The sequence below is a fragment of the Dermacentor albipictus genome, chromosome 5 (genome assembly GCF_038994185.2).
Source record: "Dermacentor albipictus isolate Rhodes 1998 colony chromosome 5, USDA_Dalb.pri_finalv2, whole genome shotgun sequence".
NCBI lineage: Eukaryota > Metazoa > Arthropoda > Arachnida > Ixodida > Ixodidae > Dermacentor > Dermacentor albipictus.
The window spans coordinates 167,935,194-167,958,999 of record NC_091825.1 but is presented as its reverse complement, the minus strand read 5'-3'; the positions used below and the strand labels follow the sequence as shown (position 1 = coordinate 167,958,999).

At 48.1% G+C, this 23,806-nt stretch overlaps 1 protein-coding gene and 1 long non-coding RNA gene across 5 annotated transcripts in view; one reads left to right on the top strand and one right to left on the bottom strand.

Annotated features, from left to right (window-relative positions):
• The first annotated feature begins 477 nt into the window (after positions 1-477).
• On the top strand, positions 478-2,089 carry LOC139060612 (uncharacterized). The gene is made up of 2 exons (XR_011514965.1): positions 478-711; positions 776-2,089. It is a non-coding gene; the product is annotated as an uncharacterized lncRNA (long non-coding RNA).
• Positions 2,090-15,154: 13,065 nt separating this feature from the next.
• The window catches only part of LOC135904036 (NADPH azoreductase-like), a 171,510-nt gene continuing 162,858 nt past the window's right edge, over positions 15,155-23,806 (bottom strand). For all 4 annotated transcript variants that reach the window (XM_070539299.1, XM_065434616.2, XM_070539300.1 and 1 more), the window contains exon 4: positions 15,155-15,486. In XM_070539299.1, coding sequence (XP_070395400.1) covers positions 15,156-15,486 — 331 coding nt within the window. In that variant the 3' untranslated portion in view covers position 15,155. The remainder of the gene's footprint in view (positions 15,487-23,806) is intronic.

Below are 23,806 nucleotides of genomic sequence, written 5' to 3'. Positions count from 1 at the left end.
ATTATGAAAAGTTCCTGATCATAGAGTTTTGGTCCCGACCTCCTAACATGTAGGTTCAGGTTTATCATTGGAACAGGAAGTAAAACACGTTGTTGGGCTAGTTGGTGCATTGTATTAAGAAAAAAACCAGCAAAAAAAAAGACGGACACAGGAAACATACACAAGACAGGCCTCTTCCAGCCTCTTTCCTGTCTTCTCGTATGTTTCCTGTGTGCGCCTGTTTTTGGCTGGTTTCTTAAAACAGGAAGTTGTCTGCAGTGTTCAATTGTGCATACAATAATATCATTATAGGTAACAAAAACAAATCTCAAAGGCTACGCTTTTGGTGGCTGCATGCGTTGAAAGCGATTACGAAAGCTATAATGCGTCAGAGCCGCCATGCATTGACAGTAATCTCAAAGGCTATGTTATTCTGGCGCCGACAGCTTTAGCAGAAACTAAAAAAACTCGAAAATCAGTTACCGAATATTCCCAGAATAAGTAAATATTTAACTGTGTAATAATAGAATATTTAAAAAACCTATTTATGTTTGCGTAGATGCACGTGGAAGTGTTAGAACCTTGGCAAAGCAGAACGCTGCAGTCATCCAATCCAATCCAAGCTCTAGCCATCGTCGCCACGCCATTTTTTCATTCTGCGATCGTTTTAGGGCAGCGGAGCAGCGTTTGTCACCTTCCGTGCCTGCCGAAGTCTCCTACTCAGCTACCAAGGTATGACAGCTACATCGATTTCTTTTTTAATTCGTTTGGGTATTGAAATGTGTTTTCTTCACAGGTGCCAGGATGCCTAGACTGCGGGAGAAGCCGCACGCGCGAAAAAAGAGCGTCGCTGGAAACAAAGACGATATTCGAGGACTTCGGATCTCGCACCGGCAGCCAGCAGTCAACAGCTCGAGAATTCGCAAGTCTAGAACTGTGCAGTGGCGCGTATACCCCGCACGCATGCATTAACATGTGCGGTCGGGCTGTCCCTGCAAACATTTGTACGCCTTGTGATGTTGGTCGCTGCACCGAGGCGACATCGGAAGTTCAGGACGGTGGTTGTGACACTACGCTCACTAAGGACAATGTGCCTTGTTTCCCTGATGGATATACTCTACGTGACGCTTCGGATGGTTCACTTCGCTGTGAGAACGGAACAGGATCCCTTAGGAGAGGTGTACGCACAAGTCAATGCGGGTTTTCTGGTAAGCAGGACCCCGGAGTCTACATTTTTCTTTAGCTACCGCGGACTCTTCATTGGCGCCCTTTTGACTCTCCTGGCAAAGAGCTTCTCCTGGCTAATGCGCTCATGATCAGAGCTGTAGCCGTCAGTAGCAGCAAGATCGCCTGCTGATCTCTACGAAAAATAAAAAGCTCCTTTTAAAAAAGTGAAGAATATATTAGTTGTTTTTATCTACAAGTTTGTTTAATATCGTGAGAATATGGTCACTACGGCCACGGCGGGGACATTGTAAACGAGAGTACGCATTCGATGGCCAAGTGAGTTTTAATAATTGTAAGAACGCACTACGCCACGAGAAAGAGCTATTGTTTAAAGAAAGTGAAGAATATATTGATTGTTCTTCACTAATAGTTCGTTTAGCTACGTCAGAATGTGGAGACATTGGGAACGAGAGTACGCATTTGACGGCAAGTTGACTTACGAGAACGCACTACGTCGCGAATAACATTTAAGCTGCAATACCATTAAGCATGTCCGTGTGGCACCCCGCGAATGACATTAAAGTTTAAGGCATTAGCCAGTTAATGTCATTTTTTGTGCCCGTGTCGCAGAGTGCTAGTGAAGTGATGTAGTCAAGATTAATTCCTTCATGTCATTTCTGTTGCTTTCGCTGCTTAATAATGCTAATTGATGTATTTTTGCTCTTTCTTTTTATTCCATGCTGCAAACACAAATGTCAAAGCAGGGTGGGCAATAAGTATTTTTTGTTCTGCTGTTCTCTACCTTGTGTTGTGCTATTGAAATTGCAAGTTTTCTTCTTTATCCGTGTATTTATTTGTTCTTTGAACAGTACGCATATATCTGCTTATTGGTCTTTTTATGTATATGTATAAGGTGACAATAAACGTTTAATTGTATTTGGAAGTTGGTGTAAGTTCATTTCTCGTTTATTTAAAACAAGAATGCATTCAAGCATTAGACCAATGTAATATATGTATATATAATGGTCCGGTGCTTGAATGTGTCCCGGCCACTACTGTCGCTTCAAGGCATGTGTATATCTGGAATATCCCCGGGAAGACACACACACACACACACACACACACACACACATATATATATATATATATATATATATATATATATATATATATATATATATATATATATATATATATATATATATATATATATATATCCTGAACGTCCCCTGAATGTCCATGCTGGATGTCCGCGTCGGACGTACTACGGATGCCAAAGCGATTACCTTTGGATTCCCCAGGGACGTCCCTCGGACGTACGTCGGACATTCATGGATATCCCACGGACATCCCGAATATCCAGAAAGGACGTCCGTCGGACGTCGCCCGGATATCCGTGGTTACTTGGGCAGAAGGGCAAATGTGAACGGTCTGCACGGTGCAGCCACCTGGTGGCACAGAGCTCAACCATACACAGTAGCAGCAACGAAGTGTATTCTTTGCTGCTGGTGTGTATTTTTCGCAGGAGTGTAATCATCAACACGTTGATTTATAAATGTTTAAAATGCTTTACACTTGGTTAGAGCTATATTACCACTTTGTTTGACTGGTTAAGCGCTGCGCCAGTGTCTGGACCGTGCAGACCGATCAGGCTGCTCACGTACGTCTACGCTAAAGTTCCTTCATCAGCTTGAGTTTATGCCTCCAGTCATTTGCCGAAATGACCAGCTTGCCTGTTTTTAGCGGAGTACCGGACACGTTCGGCGCTACGACAGAATGCTCGCAACGCACGCTGCTTCGATAGCTCTCGGTCGACGGCCAAGCGGCTAGCGGAGAGGTCTCGCGCGGGAGGGGGCGTGCTCCTAAACAATCGGAAGTGAGCGATGTGACGTCGCATCGTGACGCTGAACCAGTGAAGGCGGAGCTTAGCGCCGCTCGCTCGGCGAGCGAGTTGAGGAGGAAAAGCATAGCTAGGGAGGAGGGTAACTTCTAATCGCTTGCAGCTCCATTAATACGTAACGCTTCACTTAAATTGTGGTGCGAATCTTCTACTTAAGCTGTACCCTACGCACCTACAAAATTTGTCCGAACCGTTTCAGGGGCCCTTTAAGCGTCCTCCAATTTTTTGGGTACGCTCGCCGAGCCTGGCGTTGTGACGCACTTAACGAAGAGCAGCTCGGTCGTGTGACGCAGTTCGCTTCGCGTGTACTGAAGAATCTTACTGGGACGAGTTCACGAGGCTTTGTCTGACCCTGAACATAACTGTAATTAATTTCGATACCTTTTGGGATACTTTCGAGGCGTGCTCGCCGCGCCTGGCGTTGTGACGCAGTTAACGAAAAGCAGCTCGGTCGTGTGACGCGGTTAGCTTCGCGTGTACTGAAGAATCTTACTGGGACGAGTTCACGAGGCTTTGTCTGACCCTGAACATAACTGTAATTAATTTTGATACCTTTTGGGATACTTTCGAGGCGTGCTCGCCGCGCCTGGCGTTGTGACGCAGTTAACGAAAAGCAGCTCGGTCGTGTGACGCGGTTAGCTTCGCGTGTACTGAAGAATCTTACTGGGACGAGTTCACGAGGCTTTGTCTGACCCTGAACATAACTGTAATTAATTTTGATACCTTTTGGGATACTTTCGAGGCGTGCTCGCCGCGCCTGGCGTTGTGACGCAGTTAACGAAAAGCAGCTCGGTCGTGTGACGCGGTTAGCTTCGCGTGTACTGAAGAATCTTACTGGGACGAGTTCACGAGGCTTTGTCTGACCCTGAACATAACTGTAATTAATTTTGATACCTTTTGAGATACTTTCGAGGCACGCTCGCCGCTCCTGGCGTTGTGATTCAGTTATAACCAAGAGCAGCTCGGCCGTGGTGACAAAGTTAGCTTGGCGTGTAGTGAATCTTAGTGGGACGTGTTTGTGACGCTTTTTATGGCGCTGCTGCAACATATACCTTTTTTCGGTACTCATGCTTGTCGCAAACGCGACAAGCGATTGCCAAGAGCGATAACACTGGAGTGTGTTGCGCCGTCAGAACGCGCAAAAGATAACGCCGAGGAGTTTAAGAATGAGGAACTCGTAACTCGAAGATTCTGTCTTCTTAACCATAAAATACAAGCTTTGCACCCACGCATTTGTCTTGAGTGCGAGTAGAAGGCATTCGAGCGTCTAGCATGGTCTGGCTGAGAGCCTGTGTGTACGTAGCGCACCATCGCGTCGGCTGAGGCCAAGTTATTTTGGAAACGCTGCAGTCGCCCGTGTATTTGTGCCCTTAAAGTGCAGGAAATAATGCCCGGGAATGGGGGACTGCTCGGAAATCAGGTGTTTTCTTCTTATTTTATGGTATTGTTTGGGATGAGTCGGGTATTTTCTATGCCGTGTATGTAAAGGCGAATTGATATTGTTCGTAATGCCGCCCATTCACCACTTTCTCCCGTTTCGCCTATACAGGCAGTATTCCTATAAGGTGCTAATACCAAAATGACACATATGCTTGTAATTTTCTTTTTTCAGCTCACGCCGTCCGGTGGTGCTTCGTAGGGGAGCTACGGCTGCCTATCGAGTGCCACAACGTTGGATGAATGCACAAAAATCCCCGAATGAGCATTTATGTAGAGGAAAATAAACATTTCTTAATTTGGCAAGGCGTTTTGCGTCTACTTTATGAAATTGCACGTGGTACAGATTCGATGGAGGCTTGTAAAAATAGTGCGCAACCATTTTTACTTCACAATAAAACGATCCCGCACCGATGTCGCGCGCGGTTCAGTAGTAGAAGCGAAAAAACTGGCTGTGGCTTAGCTAAGGTTAAGCCCAGGATGCGAAGCATACTAGCCTTTATTTTAACGCGGCAGCGTTAAGGAGCTCGTGTCGCAGAAAAGCCGGTGTCGTCGGCGTCGGCTCAGGCGTGCGGCGCTTGCTCAGGCGCACATTTCGTTGTCGCGCCGAACGCTGCGTTGCTCGACGCTCACCGCGTCCGATGCGGGGCGCGTAGTCGCTGCGCCGTAGCAAAGCCACCTAGAAACAGTCTCTAGCACGCCGCAACCTTCGCTTCTCATTCCAACGAGCAGCTCTGTCTCCAGGAGGCATCTCACCTCGTGAGTGCATAGAGTTTCTAACTACATTACCTAGAGGGAAATCTGGCGCTGCTGCGCTGTGGTATGCATGGGAATGCCGGTATATTGTGGATTCGGATTGGCATCGTTCTCGTAGAGACCGGACGCCTTCAAGACGCGCTAGGCAAGTACCGTTCCGTCTATCACAATGATTCATTTTCTACTAGAACAGCACGTGAAAAGCTGTTTTAGATTTATTATTACGCGAAAACACGTTTTGTTTAACTATGAGAACTTGTTATTGTGTGTACGACTACATGTTACGTAAAAAGTATCACCGGGCCGCTAAAGTTGGAGGACAGACGACAAGGTTCGCGCTCGCTTTGAAACAGTTGGTCGTCTGTTCTTGCTTTTCTTCCCTTGGTCATGTATCATGGGTGAGTAAAGATGTAATATGCGTGAATGGGAACATTTTATGAAGATTTTACTTTGAGAACGCGTTATTTGCGTAGCCATATCCACGTTTTAGACGAAGCCTCTTACCACACCAGCCAACACGAGCCTCGCAGACACATATCCCGTCATTCCCATGACGGCACGGTGCCCCCTTAAGAAACTCCCATAGACGGTGGCGCCAGATTACCCTCTAGGTGTTATAGTGAGAAACTCTATGCGTGAGTGTCTATCAGAGGCAAGCGCAGTTGCTTATATACCGCCGCGACGCCGCGAGCGACGGCGCGAGTTGGAGCCCCGTTTCTCCTCTGTCGTGACGTCACGGTGTCGCGTGGTCAGAGTTAAGTTTTGTCTGTTCTTATCTCCTTGAAGTCGACCAAAATCTCTTCAAGGTGATTATCGGCGTTGATGAAGCAGGAGGCAGGTTGGAGGTAACAAAACTTGAAGAAATATTGGAACGGAAATATTTACACAGTCAAATACAGAGTTAGCAAAAGAACACTGATACAAAACACACAAGTAAACAGCGCCTTACTCTTCTACTTTTCTTAAGTTAGAGCCTAGGGCAACTGTCACTACATACGACCAACCGAGTCTCACTGTTCTACCACTAACTGGTTACGGCCCAGCCTAGCGTTGCATCGTACGGAGTCTTACTGTTCTATCAGGTTTAGTGCTTACAGCCTAGACTCAGGAACAAGCACCTCGTCTCGATTGTTATAGGGGAAAGAGACAAAGAAAAAGGGCGGTGGGGTCGTTAGCCCATCCCACGGAAGCAATTGCTAATGAGAGTTGACAGTTTCTTAAGCCACAACCCAAAGGGATGGGCTTACTCTCAAAAGTAAATCTATTGGAAAACCACCCTGTTTTCCCTCGTCCCATATCTTCGTCTCCCCCTCCTATTTCCACGTGGTCAGTGACGGCCTCGGCAAACACGCCAGGCACGCACGATTTATTGAGGCCATCTCGCACCTCAGCGGCGTTTCTAGCCAGCAGGGGGCTCGGGCGCTGGTGTCCCAACACCGCGTACCGCAGCCCCCCTCAAGGTTTTTCCTCGTAGAAAAATAATGATCGCTGGCGGCATCCGGACTCGGTGTTCTTAAAACGACGTCCTCCGAACGCGGCCTCTGCATGCGCACCGCGCCCCTCTCTACGGCGCGCACTGCAAGTTGCAACACGACGCCAAGCGGGCTCTCCCCAGCGCTCAAAACAAGATGCACGTGGCTGCCGCCCGAATGCGTAGGGGCGTGAACCCCCCCGCTCCGTACGCGCAACACGTGGTCAACATTGCTAGCAGCTGCGTCTCTAACCAGCAGGGGACTAGGGAGCCGGCGCCACAACGTCGCGTATACCACCGTCCCACTCGAGGTTTGTCCGCGTGGCCCTATTATGACCATCGGCGGAATGTCAACACAGCGCGCGTAACCGAATCCGTTTTCCGCCTCCGCACCGCGACCCCCCGGCGCGCACCACGCGGGCCGTCCGACCCCTCAAAAACAGAAACGGTTGCTGCCCGACGCGCTGGGGGGGTGGACGCTTCCCCATTCACAAAACGCATGGGCAACTCGCGGCACTGCAAAAGTATATGCAAAACAATCATGCAGCCCTACACCGTCCATACTGCCTGCTCGAGAGATGAGCGGCCTAACAGTCAGCCTTGAAGGCGACGGCGCGAGTTGGAGCCCCGTTTCTCCTCTGTCGTGACGTCACGGTGTCACGTGGTATTGAAGGCGACACCGCCGCGCCTGAGGAGCTGGGTTGAGCTCTAGTAATATGCTTCGCATAAAACAAATGCCGCGCCGATCAGCGCAGCGTACCAGCTAGCGTTCAAAATGCGCGCGGCGGAATGTTCGGTGGCGCTGCAGTCAATTCGGCCGTAGTGTTCCTGTATATGCTCCTGCGGGAGCACATACAGGAACACTATTCGGCCGCTGGGCGCTCTTCTCTCTCGGGCGCCCGTCGGAAGCTCGCGCTGTGCCGCGTAGCACGGCCACCGCTGCATTGAATTGAATTGAATTGAATTTTATTTCTCGTTCATTCAAACGAGGGTAGACTGAGACCAAAGGCCTGACAAAGGTCTCAGCCGCCGCGAACGACAGGTTTGACAGCAGGTCACACGCATATGCACAATTTTGCGCGTTACAACAGCGCTGGTTACTGTGAAAATTCATGGTAGCAATGTTCGTGGTGATTCGATTCTTCAAATATATGGTACAATGTACAACAACGGCTAAGTGCAAGTAAGTATTTGAGATGCTAATTGTATGCTAAAATTGCACAATTATACATGAAATAAACGTCAGCTAATTTATGGAGCAATATAGAGCAACAACATGCGCACAAAAAGAAAAGAAACATCATAATTGCGTGCCAAAAGTAATAAAACACTGGGAACAATACGTGGATGCAAACATATTTGTGTTAATACAAAAGCCAACAATAGATAATAAATGAAATATGTGAATCCTGAAAAGAAAAAAAATATGTAATTCATGGCAGAAACATTTTTCATTTTACTACACGCATTCATTCAATTTTAAAGTATATGTCTTCCCTATCTAACCAATCTCTTATTCTTTTTTTAAATGTGTGTAAAGAAGTGTTTAAGGATACAGATGCACTGGAACAGTTCATTATTTTTGTGGACTGAGAGAGAAATGTTTGTTTCCCGTAATTGGTCCTTGCTTTTGGTGTGTGTCGTGAGCTGTGTCGCAAGGAGTATCCGGAGAGGTTACATTCACTACATTGAGCGCTTGGATTTCTTTTTCGGATTTCCAGAAGAATTTGCATATAATATATCCTGTCCGCACGTAGAATATCATATTTTTGCAATAGTGGACCGGTTCTTAGATCTGAGAAACGGCCATAGTAATTTGCATATAAACGGATAACTCTTTTTTGTAAGGTAATCAATTTCGTGTAATTTGTTCTGGTGGTTGTACCCCAAACCAATATACCGTCCGTTGCCGTCAATTAACCGCGCTCAGCGGTGTTCGCGGGTGCCCGTGGTGCATTGCACCCTCTCAAGGCACGCGCAAGTAATGCAGTTCTTCAAGGAATGTTAACTGATGCATTGGTAAGCGGCAGATAAGACCCGCTCGGTTTCTATGATTAACCTTGCAGTCTGATTTATTTTGCTATATTAGCAGCATCTTCAAGAACGGGGCGGCATCCACACGGTTTGCGGTGAAATGCTGGAAAACCGTCATCCGACAGATTTTTCGCTTCGTTTCTGGTTCCGAGTGCCCGCTGGTCTGACCTACCACGGGACCGATGAACTGCGCGTGCGGCTCGGTTCTTGCTGCGCTACGCTTCGTGTCATTCAAAGGTGATGAACCCTCATCGTCACGCTTGTTGCAGTTGAAAAGAAGAGGAAAGGCAACCAGGTGAGCGTCCGGTTTGCTACCCTACACTGGGGGCAAGGAAAAGAGCAGCTGCAAGCCCTTCGCTGATATCACGAATCAAGAGCTTGTTTTTCTCTCTTTGTGCACGTAGTCTGCGCTAGCGTGTGCGATCAGATACGATAAGCTCACTCGCAAGTCGCAAAATGATAGGAAACAGCTTTTGCGCGGAAAACGATCCCCATAGTAATGTTTGGCATAAGACAGCAAATTGAAGAGCTTCTACTGGCAAAGTGCTTGCGAGCACCTTGTCAGTAATTAAGATACTGCAGTGATGTGACAGTGCTTTGAGGAGTTGGGCTAAAGGTAGACGCTGTCCCAGTTACTTTTCGTTAACTACTTATTGAACTTTTGACCAGTCTGTTTACTTCAATTCGGTCGGGCCAACTTGTCCATTTAGCAGAACTGAGAGTTGGGCGAGTTGGTACGAATTTATAGAGAAATATTTAGCGCGCACAATCGACAAGGACACAGTGAAGGGGGACACACGAGCGCCTACTCACAACTGCTTATTTTCGGAAAGATACAGAACATAAATACCCCAGCTATCAGCTCTGAGCATGTGCAACAAGAGTCGTCAGATAAACAGAAACAGATTAAAACAGATTAAAAAGGTTCAACCAGTATTTAAAAATGGAAATTCATTGTCACTGAGTGCAACTGATGGTTGGCTTATGTGTCCTTTTCGATTGTGCGCGCTAAATATTTCACTAAGGGTTGTACATTTACGCAAATGCGTTGTGCGCGAGCGGGCTAGAGCATCTGGGTAACGTTGCTAGGGGTGCCACTTCTGCTGCGATTTCTTTCCCACGTGTTCTTTTCAATTATTACTTCTTTGAACACGATAGCGTTATGGAGCCCGTGTCGCAAAAAAAAAAAAAAAAAAATGCGGCGTCGGACGTCGTTAGTGCAAAAAGATTTTCGAACCACCCATGCCCAGGCCTTCCATGTGGCGCAAGAAAATGGCTGAACTAACGAAATTTCTCAAGCTAAAATACGCACAAAAATTGCAAACTACGGCTTACACACAACCTACAGACATGACAGCTCTCGGATTGTAATTTGACTATACGAGAAAATACAGTTCTGTTACTCGAAAACTCAAAGCAGCCCCGCCGTCTGCAAGCCCACGGAGCGGTGCGCCCGGTTCTTGCGATGCCTCTAGCTGGCGCTCGCCTCCGTCGCATCGCGGCCCACGCGAGAGGTCGCGTTTCTACCACAAAGCCGGCCTTCGTGCATAGCATTTGCGGCCAGCGTTTCCCGGTAAACATTACGCTTACGTGCGCTCCGGGATGAGTGAGAAGCAGTCAGGGATTGTTGAATGCTATCGCGTTCCACTCGCGACGCTTAAGGGTCCTTCAAATTTTTTCTACATTTCCTGGCATTTCATACCAAATTCCTTTTCGACATTTTTCTTGGCATATTTGGCATCCTTGTAGTCATATTTCATTTTTCTGCGGCCAAAGTTCTCTTCATGGTGTCACGTGTCAAGGACTCAGCATGAACACATTTCGCGGACACGGGATCAAATACCGTGCGGGTGCAAGTTGATTTGTTGGTTGTTCCTTCGTAAAATGGAACAACCCTCTGTGGGAGACTGGCCGGGAATCGGGTGATAGGAGGCTTCAATAAAGTAAAAATAGTTGCGTGAAAAGTAAGTTGAAAGGAAATTACTAACTGCAAATTTCAAAATTAAAGAGCTCTCACAGGTATAAAGTGAGTAATAATTGGTAACATGTTCCTTGTCCAGAAAACATGATGAAGACCACGACGATGATGGTACCTGTGACAAACGCTACGAAAGTTTTTTTCCGGCTGTCGGCATTGTACAATTCTGAGCGAACTTCCCGCTCGTCAGGACGGTTTTAATGCCTCTTTAAACCGCCGCAACGTGCTCATCGGACTAGATCAAGCTAAACTTGCTAGTTACCTGGTAACCGCAACAGCTGAGAGAGACACGCCGAGTGGTTAGTTTGCGCTTCTATGACCCGTACCCTCTGAACACATCTGCATGCTCGTGCAGCTAGCAGTACTTCCGTGATACCTAAATGCGCAACGGTGGCTTGACAGCGGTGTCTGCACCCGTTTCTTTGATGATGACAGTTATTATGAGTTTGGACACGCGATATCTGCCCGATCAGACAACTGGATCAGCCTACCGGTGTCAGCACATAGGTGACGGGAAATGAGCCCTGAGAAAAAGCCAGGCACAAATCGAACGGGGTGCCGCCTTCGTCGGTGAGTAGCGCGGCCACACGGGGGCGCTGCGCGCGGCCGAGCCCGTGAGCGGCGGCCATGTCGAAGAAGGGCGCCGGCCGCTCGGCGCCGGCGCTGCCGCGGGGCCGGGCCGGCCCCGGGCGGCGCGGGTCTCCCGGCCGCGGCTCGCCCGGCCGCGGAGGGGCCGCCTCCCCGGGCAGGGGCCGCGGCAGCCCGCGCGCGACGCCGCTGAAGGAGCTGTCGCCGCCCACGGAGAAGGACATCGAGCGCAAGAAGCTGCGAGACATTATGGACCGCAAGGTGCTCGTGTGGGATCGCATGATGGGCACCGATAAGGAGGAAGACCGCAGGCTCGGACTGGAGGCATTCAAGAGGCTCAGCGAGGATGAGGTCGCGCTTGCCGCCAGAAACATGTCCAAGAGCAAGCTCAAAGAGTTCATCGACCTCAAGATACACTACTTCGACCAGCTTGCCAACGCGAGGAACCACGACAAGCGCGTCGAGGGCCTGAGGCGTTTCAAGAAGGTGGGAGATGACGAGTTCCATCTGGCTAAGATGCTTGGGCCCGGCGACAGCCTCGAGGACATGGTCAAGATGCGTGACGAGCTCGACAAAAAGGAGCAGGCCAAGAAGGCCGAGGAGAAGAAAAAGAAGGAGCAGATGGAGCAGCGCCTTCCCTATGTGAGCGTCAGCTTCACCGACCCGAACATGACGTCGCAGATGCTGGCCAAGCAGCAACTCATGCACCTCGCCGACATCGAGAAGGCCGCCACCGAAAACGTCGCGCAGGTTGCGTACGGCATGTCACCGCACGACGTCATTGCGCAACAGCAGCACCTGCTAGCAGCCGCGGCTCAGGTGCCTGCCATGATGGCGTCTCCGCTGTCACCAATGATGTCACCCTTGCCACCGATGATGACACCGCCCGTATCACCCATGCCACCCATGATGCCGGTCGCCTTCTACGGGCCGTTTCCGCCAGATATCCCCGGTAGCCAAACTCCAAGAAGCGCATTAGGTGCTGTTGCAATGGACTTGGACAACAAAATGCGCCTACTTTCTCAGCTGGAAACAACGCGAAGAGCACTTCAGAGCCAACCTGTGGGATCACGTTCGAGTATGGCAGACGAGATTAAAGCCAACTTGCGGAAGCTCAACCACCTCAAGATGAGGCTCATCGATGAGATCCTTGGAGAAGGGGCTGCTGGGGGCTTTGGCGAAGTTCGCACCTTTGAACACGTGCGTAAGCGTGACGGCGAGAAGTCGAAAAAGGACCGCAAGATCATTTTAGAGTTTTTGGGCCCTGGTGGTAAGATTTCCGACCTTGACGTTGGCAAGAAAGACGGCGACAAGAAACAAACAATTGTGCTGGAACAGGAATTCGCTGGTGCGTCACCGTCTTTGACGAACACCACGACTTGCCCAGTCCACGCTTGTCCAGCGTACCAGCAGTGTCTGGCCTACGGCTGCATGGCGTCGGCGCCCGCTGGCTCCATGTCGCAGACCGTGTGTGCGAACGCGCAGTACACGTACTCTCATCCACAGTTGAACCATCCTTGCGCCCCGCTGGACATCAAGCCTGAAGTTATCTGGGAAAGGACAGAAACGAAAGCGTACGCCGACAAGTCGACCTTGATGGATCCACCGGAGGCGCTAAAATATATGAACGCTGCCGTTATGTCGGATGACCAGAGAGTCGTGAAGGAGGAGTACAAGCACTACACGTGCGAAGAACCCGTCTACGAGAACGCTCGCGGTGCTTCTCCGCCTCCCGGCTACCAGCTGCTGAAAACAAATTACGTGCCCGTAGTGCCCCTGGCTATGCTCGAACAAGGCCTAAACTACTTGGACACTCGTGTCAGGCCGCAGCATGAAATTGGAATTTCGGCTGTGCCGATGGAAGACGACGTCGAGTACGCGCCTGCACCCTCAGTGCAGCGGTCGTGCCCGCCCGTCATATCGAAGACCACGATCGTCGTCAACCGAGCAGCCGACGAGGCCGGCCCTCCTGCCTCCTCTCCAGTCGTCCACGTGGCGGCCAGTCCAGCACCCGCGCCAGTGACGCCGGTCATCGCCTGTCTGTCCCGCTCGTCTTCCGGGCGCAGGTGCAAGAGAGCTCTGCACGACAGCATGGAACGCCTAGCGAAATCCATCGATGATATGTACAACACGCTTAGCTCGCGAACGCGAAGTAGGGCAAGACGGCGGTCCAGATCGCGGTCCATCGATGACGACGACGACGATTCTGACGGCTACATGTCGAGGACAAGTCCACGACTGCGTCGCAGGCGGCGCTACTCGAAGCGCAGGAGGTCGAGGGCATTCCTGGACCAATGGCGAGACGACGACGACGACGACGAGGAAATGGACGAGACAACTTTCCGCACGAGAAGGCGTCGCAGCAGGGCTGACCAGGACGAGCTGCCATCGCTGTGGGGCTGGCTCTGCCGGAGCCTTTGCAATCTCACAGAGGGCTACGACGAACGGATGCGCGCCGAAGCTCGGGACATGCGCGTGCTGCAGATGGGAAGTCGTATCCGCAGCCTAATTCAGAACGTGATACGGGTGTCGAGAGAAGTGATAGAAGCGCGCAGGGCCATTCAGCAAAGCGGCCTCACGGGTGAGGACTACACGAAGAACATATTTGCGGCCGAAAGTAAACTGTGGGAACTGATCGACCTGGAGGCGCAGCTGGCCAACGAGTTGGCGCTGTACCGACAGTCCGACCTTGCGACGGACGACCAGTACTTCCAGGGCCTGGCCAACGCCGAGGACAAGATCCGGCGTCTGATCGGCGTCGAGACGCAGCTGGCACGCGAAATAGGCAACTGGCGCAACTCATCCGGCAAGAAGCTCCTGTCGCCATCGAAGACGACTATCTACACGGCTCTGTCGCGGATACCATCAGTGCCGTCCGTGCTGGGCCGTTCTTCGGGCACGCGCTCCTACAGCTCGTCGTCGCCCAGCGCCACGACTTCGGGGCCCACTAGCACGACGCCTTCGTCGTCACCGACTGCGACGCCCACGAGCGGGGCCGCTGCTTCCACGTCGTCCAGCTCCGCAGGCAGCGAGAAGGGAAGTTCGAAGAAGAAGAAGAAGAAGAAGAAGAAGAAATCCAAGGGCAGTTCCAAGAAGAAAAAGAGGAAGAAGCGCTCCAAGAAGTCCAGCAAGAAAAAGAAAAGGAAACGCAAGTCTCGCTCCAGCAAGAGCAAAAAACGGAAAAAGAAGAAAAGGAAGAAGAAGAAGAAGAAGAAGTGACGGTGGTGTCGGCCAATCCTCGCTTGTCACGAAATACAACCTCGTGAATACGACCGGCGTGAGGGCAACGCTGCGTGCACAACCGTTGTGTACAGCAAATGATGCGACGGCCACTAAAGGAGGCTGCACTTGGCGGGACGCTGTGGACGACGAGCGAGCGTACAGAAAATTGGCAAAACTTATTGTACAGCAGGATACAGTTGCGCTGTATGGCAAGCATTGAACAAGCAAGCAACACGTATAAGAAACTTGCAAGCCTGTTCGCCAGGAATTGTGCGTGGCACCAGCAGAAGAAACGCCAAGTTTGCGTATTTATACATTATGTGCAGCTGGCCAATGAGTACAAATTTTATGACGGTATGTGACACGAGAGATCGACAACACTGCAAGCAGTCAGTGAATGCAATATACGCGTGCTTTTACGTCAGTGCTCGACTGTGCTCTTCTTGTTAAATTGTGCTGTGTTGTGGCACTTTTTGAATTGTTCGCGGTTACGAGAACACGCTACCTTCGTACGCCAATACCCGCAGGTGAGGCGAAGAAATAAAAGCACTATACGGAAGGACGAGTCTGGTGTCTTGCGCGCCGCGCATGTGCCGGTGAAAAGCACCACACGTTGCAAAAATTTAGTTGAATATAGTAACCATTTTTATTATTCCCAATATTTTCCTCTCACGCACGAAGTGAAAAGTAGTTTCGCTCCTCTCAGGCGCAGCCTGGAATACTACACCGGCGGGCCGCAGGCCTCCTTGTGGTTCCTGAGCGCCGCCCCGTACCACTCGAGCTCGCCGATGAGCTTGGCCAAGCGCTCGGAGAAGCCGTCGTCCGAGGCGCTGCCGTCTTCGGCGACCAGCGTCTGGACTTTGGCGTTGAGGCTCACGAACGGCACCGTTACCATGCCCAGCTCGCCCAGGAAGCTGCGAAGCTGCATGGCAGCGGCCAGGCCTGCTCCGACACCTGCGCCACACGGGTTAGCTCTTGCACTTGACCGAAGTACACTTTTTGGCTGAATGAGATTTCATTCTAGTCAACCGGTCCTCAAGCGTGGCCCAGCTGACAAGCGCGGCAGAACAACGTGAGCAGACGCGCTCTCGTGGCGTTGCTGCCGCTGCAACCTGATGAGAGAAGTTTTGTCTCCAAGCAGGATACGAACCGCTGTCGGGCGCGTAAAGAAAAAGTCGCAGCCTAGGGCGAAACTGCACTGCAATCGCCGTTTCTATGTGGCCTTCTTTAGAAAGCCTTACCGATACCCGTGGACGCGAGCGCACGCGATAGTCGAATCACGACTGTTTTGGGAGACATATTTTTTACAGCGATGGCTGGGGCTCTCGCTCCTAATCGTGTTGATGTCACTCGATGCCCATCGCTGGAATACCGGAGGGTTTCGGAACAACTTAATTATAAAGAAATATACGCAACGCACTGCAGGCACACATGTGGCACCAGTCTTTGCGAGAATGCACATAACGTTTGTGCTCACCTGTGTGCATGTGAGCTCTTCCTTATGAAAATGGATTTAGAATTCCGTTAGGACTCGTAATGAGCTCCTATGGAGTCTAACGGGACTCTATAGAAACTCGCGCTCTACAGAGTCGTCTGCACAGAATCTCTGTACGAAGTCTAAAGCAACCTGCCTACAGAAAAATGTCATTTCACACACAATAGATTTGCATTCGAGGTTGTATAGACGTCATATGTACTGAACTTTATAAATTAATTTTTATAATACATCTTTAGAACTTCTAACGTGACCTGTTCGTAGAATGGCTCTCCATTCGCCCTCTATAAGCGTTCCATAGATGGTGTATAGGAATCAGATCAACAAAATGTTTGTAGAACGTTTTTAGCACTTCTAATGCAGCCTGTCTGTAGACTGGCTCTCAAATCCCACCCAAAAATGTGCCATCATATGACATATGTACTGAATTCTATAGAGGAACGTTTATATAAAGAAGCTAAAGCGCGGCCTGTCTAAGAACGACTCTATATTTGCACTCTATAAACGTTCGACAGAAGGTGTTGAATCCTGTTGGATAATATCTCAAAGTGTCTTTCTAACTCAGAAAGGCACCCATTGAAAATGTTGTACATGGAACAAATGATATGAAGAAGTGATATACATTACTTCAGAGCGAATTGGACAATTGCATGTGTCGTTAACGTGGTGCGAGGCCGACAGCACTGAGAGCGTAGTGAGACACATCACGCCATAATCTCGATGATATTTACTTACTTTAGATATTTTACTTTTTAGTTCGATGTGCAGAGTTGTATCGCTAAGTTCTTGTAAAATTACCACTCACGCCACTTTCCGAGTAATAAAAATCGTAGCTGATTATTTCAACCCCTTTTCAGATGATTTTACTATCAAGCAAGAGCATCTTTAAAAAGTCACTCATTGAAGAAGGCGAACAAGATAATCGAAATTAGACAAACCAAAGTAATGTCATGGAAGCGCGCATTGTGGTTTCTGTCGCATATCAGGCACGTACCCAGGGTGGGGGGGGGGGGGCGCCCTCTCCTAACTAAGCGGCATTGAACGGCACTTTTCATGCAAAATTGGCATCTGGAAACAATAGTCGCAAGGAGTTGAGAAATTAAGAGATCTACTAAGGGTGAGAGCCGAGGCAACAGCCAAACAGGAACGAAAAACAAAAATTAACAAATTTAACCGTTGCTCGTGAAACTATTTATGGATCAACATATTTTTATTTCAAAAGGAAGTTGCCGCCAGAAGTGGATTCGGTGTGTTTTGAATGACGCTTCCTAACCGCCTGACGTAGCCACTTTTCTGTGATGCCTTCCGCGGTGGGCGTCTCGAACGGCCTGCGCTCTAGCTACGTGGTCGCACGGGACATGGCGGCCACGCATCGTTACGCAGCTTCCCAAATAACAATACGAGTCGGTTTTGGCACTTGGTAGAGCAGTAAGCGAGGGATCCAAAGGCACTGTGATTGTTCTGCAAATATGTAGTTCTCTGTATTTCTTCCAGATCTAATTACAAAAAGAAGAAATGCCACTAGAAATCTTCGTGTAACACCTTCGCTTGTTTACTTGTTCTTGGCAGTGTTCTTCCTGCGCGAGTCCATTTGATGTGGTTCCTTGTTTGTCAAGCAAAGGAGAGGTCTATCTCCTTTGGTCTATCTCCACAGGTATACGCCTGTGAGATACACCTTACTTCATTTCTCCTTTGCGGGTTTCCGCGTTCTTATGGAGAAACGGCATTATTCACATTCACACTAGTAAGGGCACCCCTCCCCCTCATTTGCACAGAAAAGTTACCTTGGGTTGCCTCCCTCCCACCCGAAAAAAATATCCTGGTTACGTGCCTGTCGCACACGTAGGTAAATCACAAAGATGACCAAGAAACAGTAAACAAAACTGCGCGTAAGCAGCCGCGTCTACTTGCTGGAATGTAATGACTGCAGCACTCGGAGTCGAAACACATCGAACGCCGCCTCACATTTATGGCACACACCACTTAAATGTGACAAATGCTCGCTGCAGAGACGTGCACGTTTTCTTTAGAGGAGTCTTTGTGGGTCGCACAATGCACACAGCAGGCACGGACGACATGAGCGCGATCGGCGCACGATAAACACGCCGCCACGAAAGCGAGATACGGACCACATAAGCGTAACCTGCGCCACACGAGCAAAATTAAAAACCATCGTATACTTGTTGCTGCTATGCGACGGACACAGTTACAAAGCGCACGGAAACATCACGCACTGCACATGTGTACCTCCGAGATTGTGTCAACAATTTCTGGGCTGTGTTCAAACGACAGCAGGAAGTTACTTCGAAGGGAAACGAAGGGACGGTAGCCCAGGTAACGGCTGCTCAAAACGTTATTTAGGGCTTTAAGGCCAGTGACCGAATCGTTCAAATCACGCCGCAGCGACAGCTTTTTTTCAAGGTAACTTGTTCAGATGTTGAAGGTCATGCTTTTGCTGGCTGCATGCGGCAAATGCGATTCAAAAGCAAGAATACGTCGTGTACTTTATTTCTGCACTAAATTATAGCGTACAATATAAGCATGTGAATGCTCCTCTTTGTCTCGCATCATGTGTACGTAGCTGGGCACAAAATGGCACAAAACCTGCTGTAGTGGTTATTATTGCAGGCATCACGGAGGCCACAACGATCGCACAAGTATACAGACGGCGCTGGCGGCGCCGGTAGAAAAAAAATATATGCTTCAAATGCTGCTGCAAGCAAAATTCAAAGGAGAAAGTCAAGTTGGGTGTCAGAAGTACGTGAGCAAAAGAAGGCCGCACCTAGAATACTTCGGAACCACATAAAATTATTAGGCAGGAAGTCAACAACAATACAACAACATATCCTAGACGAAGATGGAAGCAGATTGGAAGGAGAGGCGGCAATAAATTACATCCGAAAAGTAACAGCCGAATCTTTCCAAGGCAATGACGAGGTTGTACTTGAAGGAGAAAAGAGCATGAATGAGACCCAAGTGGAAAAGGAGCTCGTGCTGACAAATTTCAACTGGAGGAAAGCGGAAGAGAAAATTCCTAAGCGCACAGCCACAGGGCTAGACGAGGTTCCTGTTAGGCTGATAAATGAACTAGGACCAAAAAGTAAGGAAGCTCTGGTGAATTCGGTGGAACAAACTTTAAAAGTAAAAGATAGACGAATACCAGACAGTTGGCGACCAAGTAGAATGAATTTAATTTATAAAGGCAAGGGGGAGAAAGATACAATTGACTCGTATAGACCGTTGACTATTACATCGGTAATATACAGGTAAGTAGTGCAGGCATGGGCAGAGGATAATGGCATTTTGGGAGAACTTCAGAATGGCTTCAGAATAGGCAGTTGTTTGGATGACAACTTATTTGTTCTTACTCAGTGTATTGAAATATCAAGAGTAGAAAGCAGGCCGTTTATGTGGCCTTTTTAGACATTACAGGAGCGTATGACAACGTAGACGGCAACATTTTGTGGGATATTCTGGAAGGGGAATGCTTAGGCGACGATTGTCTACAGCTTTTGAGAGAGACTTAACTAGAAGATACCGTTTGCGACCAATGGGAAGAGACGAGGAGCGAGGAAAAAGTTGATATCAACAAGACATTGGGTAGGGTGCCTTTATCCCCACTGCTGTTTATGATGCACATGGTGAGGATGAAGAGAGCGCTAGAAGGAAGTAATATCGGGTTTAATCTCTCATACAAACAGGCGGGTACAGTAATAGAGCAGCAGCTTCCAGGTTTATGTTATGTGGACGACATTGTGTTGCTAGCTAACAAGCAGAGTGATTTGCAACGTCTGGCTGATATCTGTGGACAGGAAGACAAGAATTTAAGTTTGAAATTCAGCGTTAGAAGATCAGGTGTTATGGTATTCAATGACGACAGTGAACAGACAGTAGAGATACAGGGTCAGGAAATACTTTGGGTAAAAGAGTGTAAATATCTTGGTATATGAATAAATGAAGGCAATATATATATATGGAAGCACAGGAGAAACCAATAACAGTAAAGGGGAAGCGAAATGCAGCCATAATGAAGCACAGAGGGCCCTGGGGATACAATAGGTACGAGATGCTCCGGGGTATGTGGAAAGCGGTAACGGTTTCAGGACTTACTTTTGGAAATGCGGTTGTTTGCTTTAAATCAGGTGTACAATTAGGACTCCATGGCAACCAAAGGTCAGTGGGACGCCTCGCATTGAGCGCTCACGGGAAGACTACAAATGAAGCTGTGCAGGGTGATATGGGCTTGACAAGTATTGAAGTGAGGGAAGCTCACAGTAAAATTGATTATGAAGAACGACTGAGAAATATGGAAGAAAGTAAATGGACTGAGAGAGTGTTGAAGTATTCTTACATGAAAAACATTGATTCACAGTGGAGGAAAAGAACTAGGAAGCTTACCAGCAAGTATGCGGCCTGTAGGGTGGACAACACAAGAACGTCAAGCGGAAAGTCAGAGAAGCTGAATTAATCTCATGGGTGGCGGCAATGGAAAAGAAACTTGCCATGAGTAACTACTTAAGAGGAAAAAACGAAATCAGAGAAAGAAACCATTTATGATAACTCAAAGGGAAGCTCATTACTATTCGAAGCAAGATCATGATGCCTTAGAACACGTACCTACAAAGCGAAATATAAGAAGTATGAAGAAGCATGTGCTTGCTGCGGCAAAGCTAGGGAAACGATTGAGCATGTTCTATTAGAGTGCTAAGATACTTGCGCAGTGGTAGATTTAGGCACCACTGGTCTCCTTGAAGCCCTTGGGTTCTGCGAGAGCAGGAGGAAAGTAAACATGCCCGCAATAGAGATTAGTAAGAAACGATTGGAAGATTGGTGGAAGTAGGGAAACGACAAAAAATGGAGACGTACAAAAACAAAGTTCACGATAGGGGTTCAGAAAATTTGGTTATGAAAATTCATCGTGTTTCTTTTTTTCCTTTTTTTACCTAGGTAGGACATTAGACAGTCTAATAGCAAGAGCTTGGTGGCGCAAACCACCACCCCATTCTAAACGAGACGCTCATAACATCCATCCATCCATCTATCCACGCGACTGGTAAAATACGGCGTGTTGTTATTGCTCCATCTCCAATCGGTTATGTGAGCTGCGTCGATGTGTTTGTGTGATCGTGTGTTGTTAGGTCTGCTGTAATGAAATGCGACGTAGTTCGCGAGCACGAAAGTGCCAGAAGATGGCTTGCGTCTCGCTGTAAACACGCCGTATGCGTGGCGCCAGCTAAATGTAGACCAACGATTTTCATGCCATGGAGTGCGTCCCCTATGTCTCCGCTGGTTGTCGTGGAAGGTTTGGTGGACGTCGCAAAGAAGCAGTGCGTGTTATTCGCGTGCTCGTCCAGTACGCGGCGGCTTGCGTGCTGCAGGTGTCATCGCGGACGCAGCACTGGAAACTCGGAGAGCGCCTTTCGACCTCGCCGTACTGTTGAAAGCAATCGTGCTCGCCAACTACACGTGCGTGTTGTGTGTGCCTCCCGTGTGTGTATAGAGTGCCTTGCGAACGTAGGAAGTGGAACAACCACGACAACCTGTGCTCATGCTCGCTGCGCGCTGTTTGTCGGAATTTCGTTACGCAAGATCTATTGCCACAATACGGAATTCATGATCCTGATAAGCGCTCCCTTCCGCTATTGGGCGGTTGTGCTCCCGCTTGTCCTTCTGCGCTTGCTCGCTTTTGAGCGCTTCGAGACGTTGGGCACTTGCGAGGTTTTCGGTTCCAGGGAGAAAACTTGAGCCAGCCACAGCTTGATACTAGTACAGTTTTATTTTCAAGACAGGGTGTGTTGACATAAGTTTGACTGAACTAAACATGACCGGGGAAAGTTGCTCAAGCTAATGGAAAAAATAAGAACATTACATTGTCATGTTCTGCTGCGGCGTGTCCAAATTTTACTTTTATGAAGCGGTCCCTATTATCATGACATTCGATGAGGGAAAATGAGACATTCCAGGATTTCAACCTTTTGCTCTCTTCCCGCATTAGTGCAGACGTTGTTTTCGTGACTCGTTTTATATGGTGCTTGCATGTGTTCACGATATGAGAGCTTAATTGCACCACTGCTATAAGCTAACACAGAAATTATTTGGTAGTGGTGAGGCCATGACCCACAACAGTAATGACAAAATGAAGGAGCCCCCAGAAATGCAGACCCCATGGATATATGACTGCAGCAGCATGGCGTGTGATCTGGATGGTCATGTCAGGTGTGTATGACGTGTACGTGTTCTAAACAGTGGGCTTGGTATCATCAATGGTGAAGTTTATCAACACATAACTTAACGCATCTTACTAAAGAGGATAAATGTTTATGCAACTTTATTGAACTTGCTGCTTATTTGTGTGCATAGCCATTACGGCCACATTATCGCGTTCTGTTAAAACCATACCTAATCTGTCCTGATGTTTAGTATTTTTTCTTGCATAAGTTGCTTGGCTACAAGTTAATTTTTTTACGTTGTACATAGCATATTTATCACTTTCTATTGTGATTTTATTCTTTGAAAACTATTTCCTGTGCTGTATATTTTGTTTATGTATTTCTTTGCTGCTTATGCTCCAATCTCGTGCAGTTTTCTGTGCATGTAAGAATTCGAATTGTAGTGGGCTAAATATGTCACAGGTCTAAGCACGCAGTGTGCACACCATTGTTTATCATTGCTATCTTTACAGTTATTTCTGTTTTGTTGCCAGATTAAAATCCACTGGCAAATACACGTTTGATGAGCTTGAATTTTTTTGAAAATTAATATGAAGGTCAGTATTCACTATGCTGCCCTTGTGACTTACACAGGATGCCCTTTTTCATGCATTAAAGATGAGAGCTCATTCCCATGTCTTGTAATTTATGTGGTATGCCTCACTAATTTCACTGGTCAATTTTTTTGTGGTGGATGAAAATATGAACGACTGTAATCCAGCAGGAAGCCCCGTCGTGGAAATGCACGGCCAAGTTCGATAACCATACTGGTCTTTTGAATGAAATATGATGATTTCTTAGGCGCATGATAAGGCACCGGCCAGTTTGCCCTATGTGTACTTGACCACATGTGAATAAGGTACAGTACACTGCCTGTGACACAAACTGGACAAATTTAGCGGTATCTTGCACAGAGCAAGCCTCCCTAGCCTTTCTCAATTCACTTGTGCTATGCCGTGTATATCATGGCTGCTTTATTTTTCACTGGATATGTAGGCACCCTGACAAGGAAGGCTTGCTTAAAGATACCACTAAATTCGCCTTGTGCGTGTCAGGGGTGGTATAGTCCTTGGATCATGTGTATATTTGGCCAAGTGTGCATGCAGCAGACTGGCATGGTGCCTCAACATGTGCCTAGGACAGCACCATAATTCACTCAAGGGACCAGTATGTTCGTCCCACTTGACCATGCACCGATGCGACTAGGGCTGCGCACCAGATTTAGACTGTTCACATCTTTTGTTCATGTTTTGTGACAAACAAAATCGCTGAAGAATACCACATAAAAAGAATGGGTCGCAATCTGTTTACTGAATTCCCCGCAACCTCAAGTAATAAAAAATTTGTTTCTTGCAACTGGTTTCAGGCACCTTATTTCTTGCCAAATCTTCTGCTTGGCCTATATAGCAGTTATGCAATCAATTTTCAAATTTACGTGATTTCTGAGTATAACTTTTGTTTCTGTTTTTCACATGCTATGTTGCAAGAAGGACCCTCTTTAATTAAAACTGAATTAACTTTATTTTTCAATTGCAATTGGGAATTTGAGCTCAGCATACAGATCAGTGTA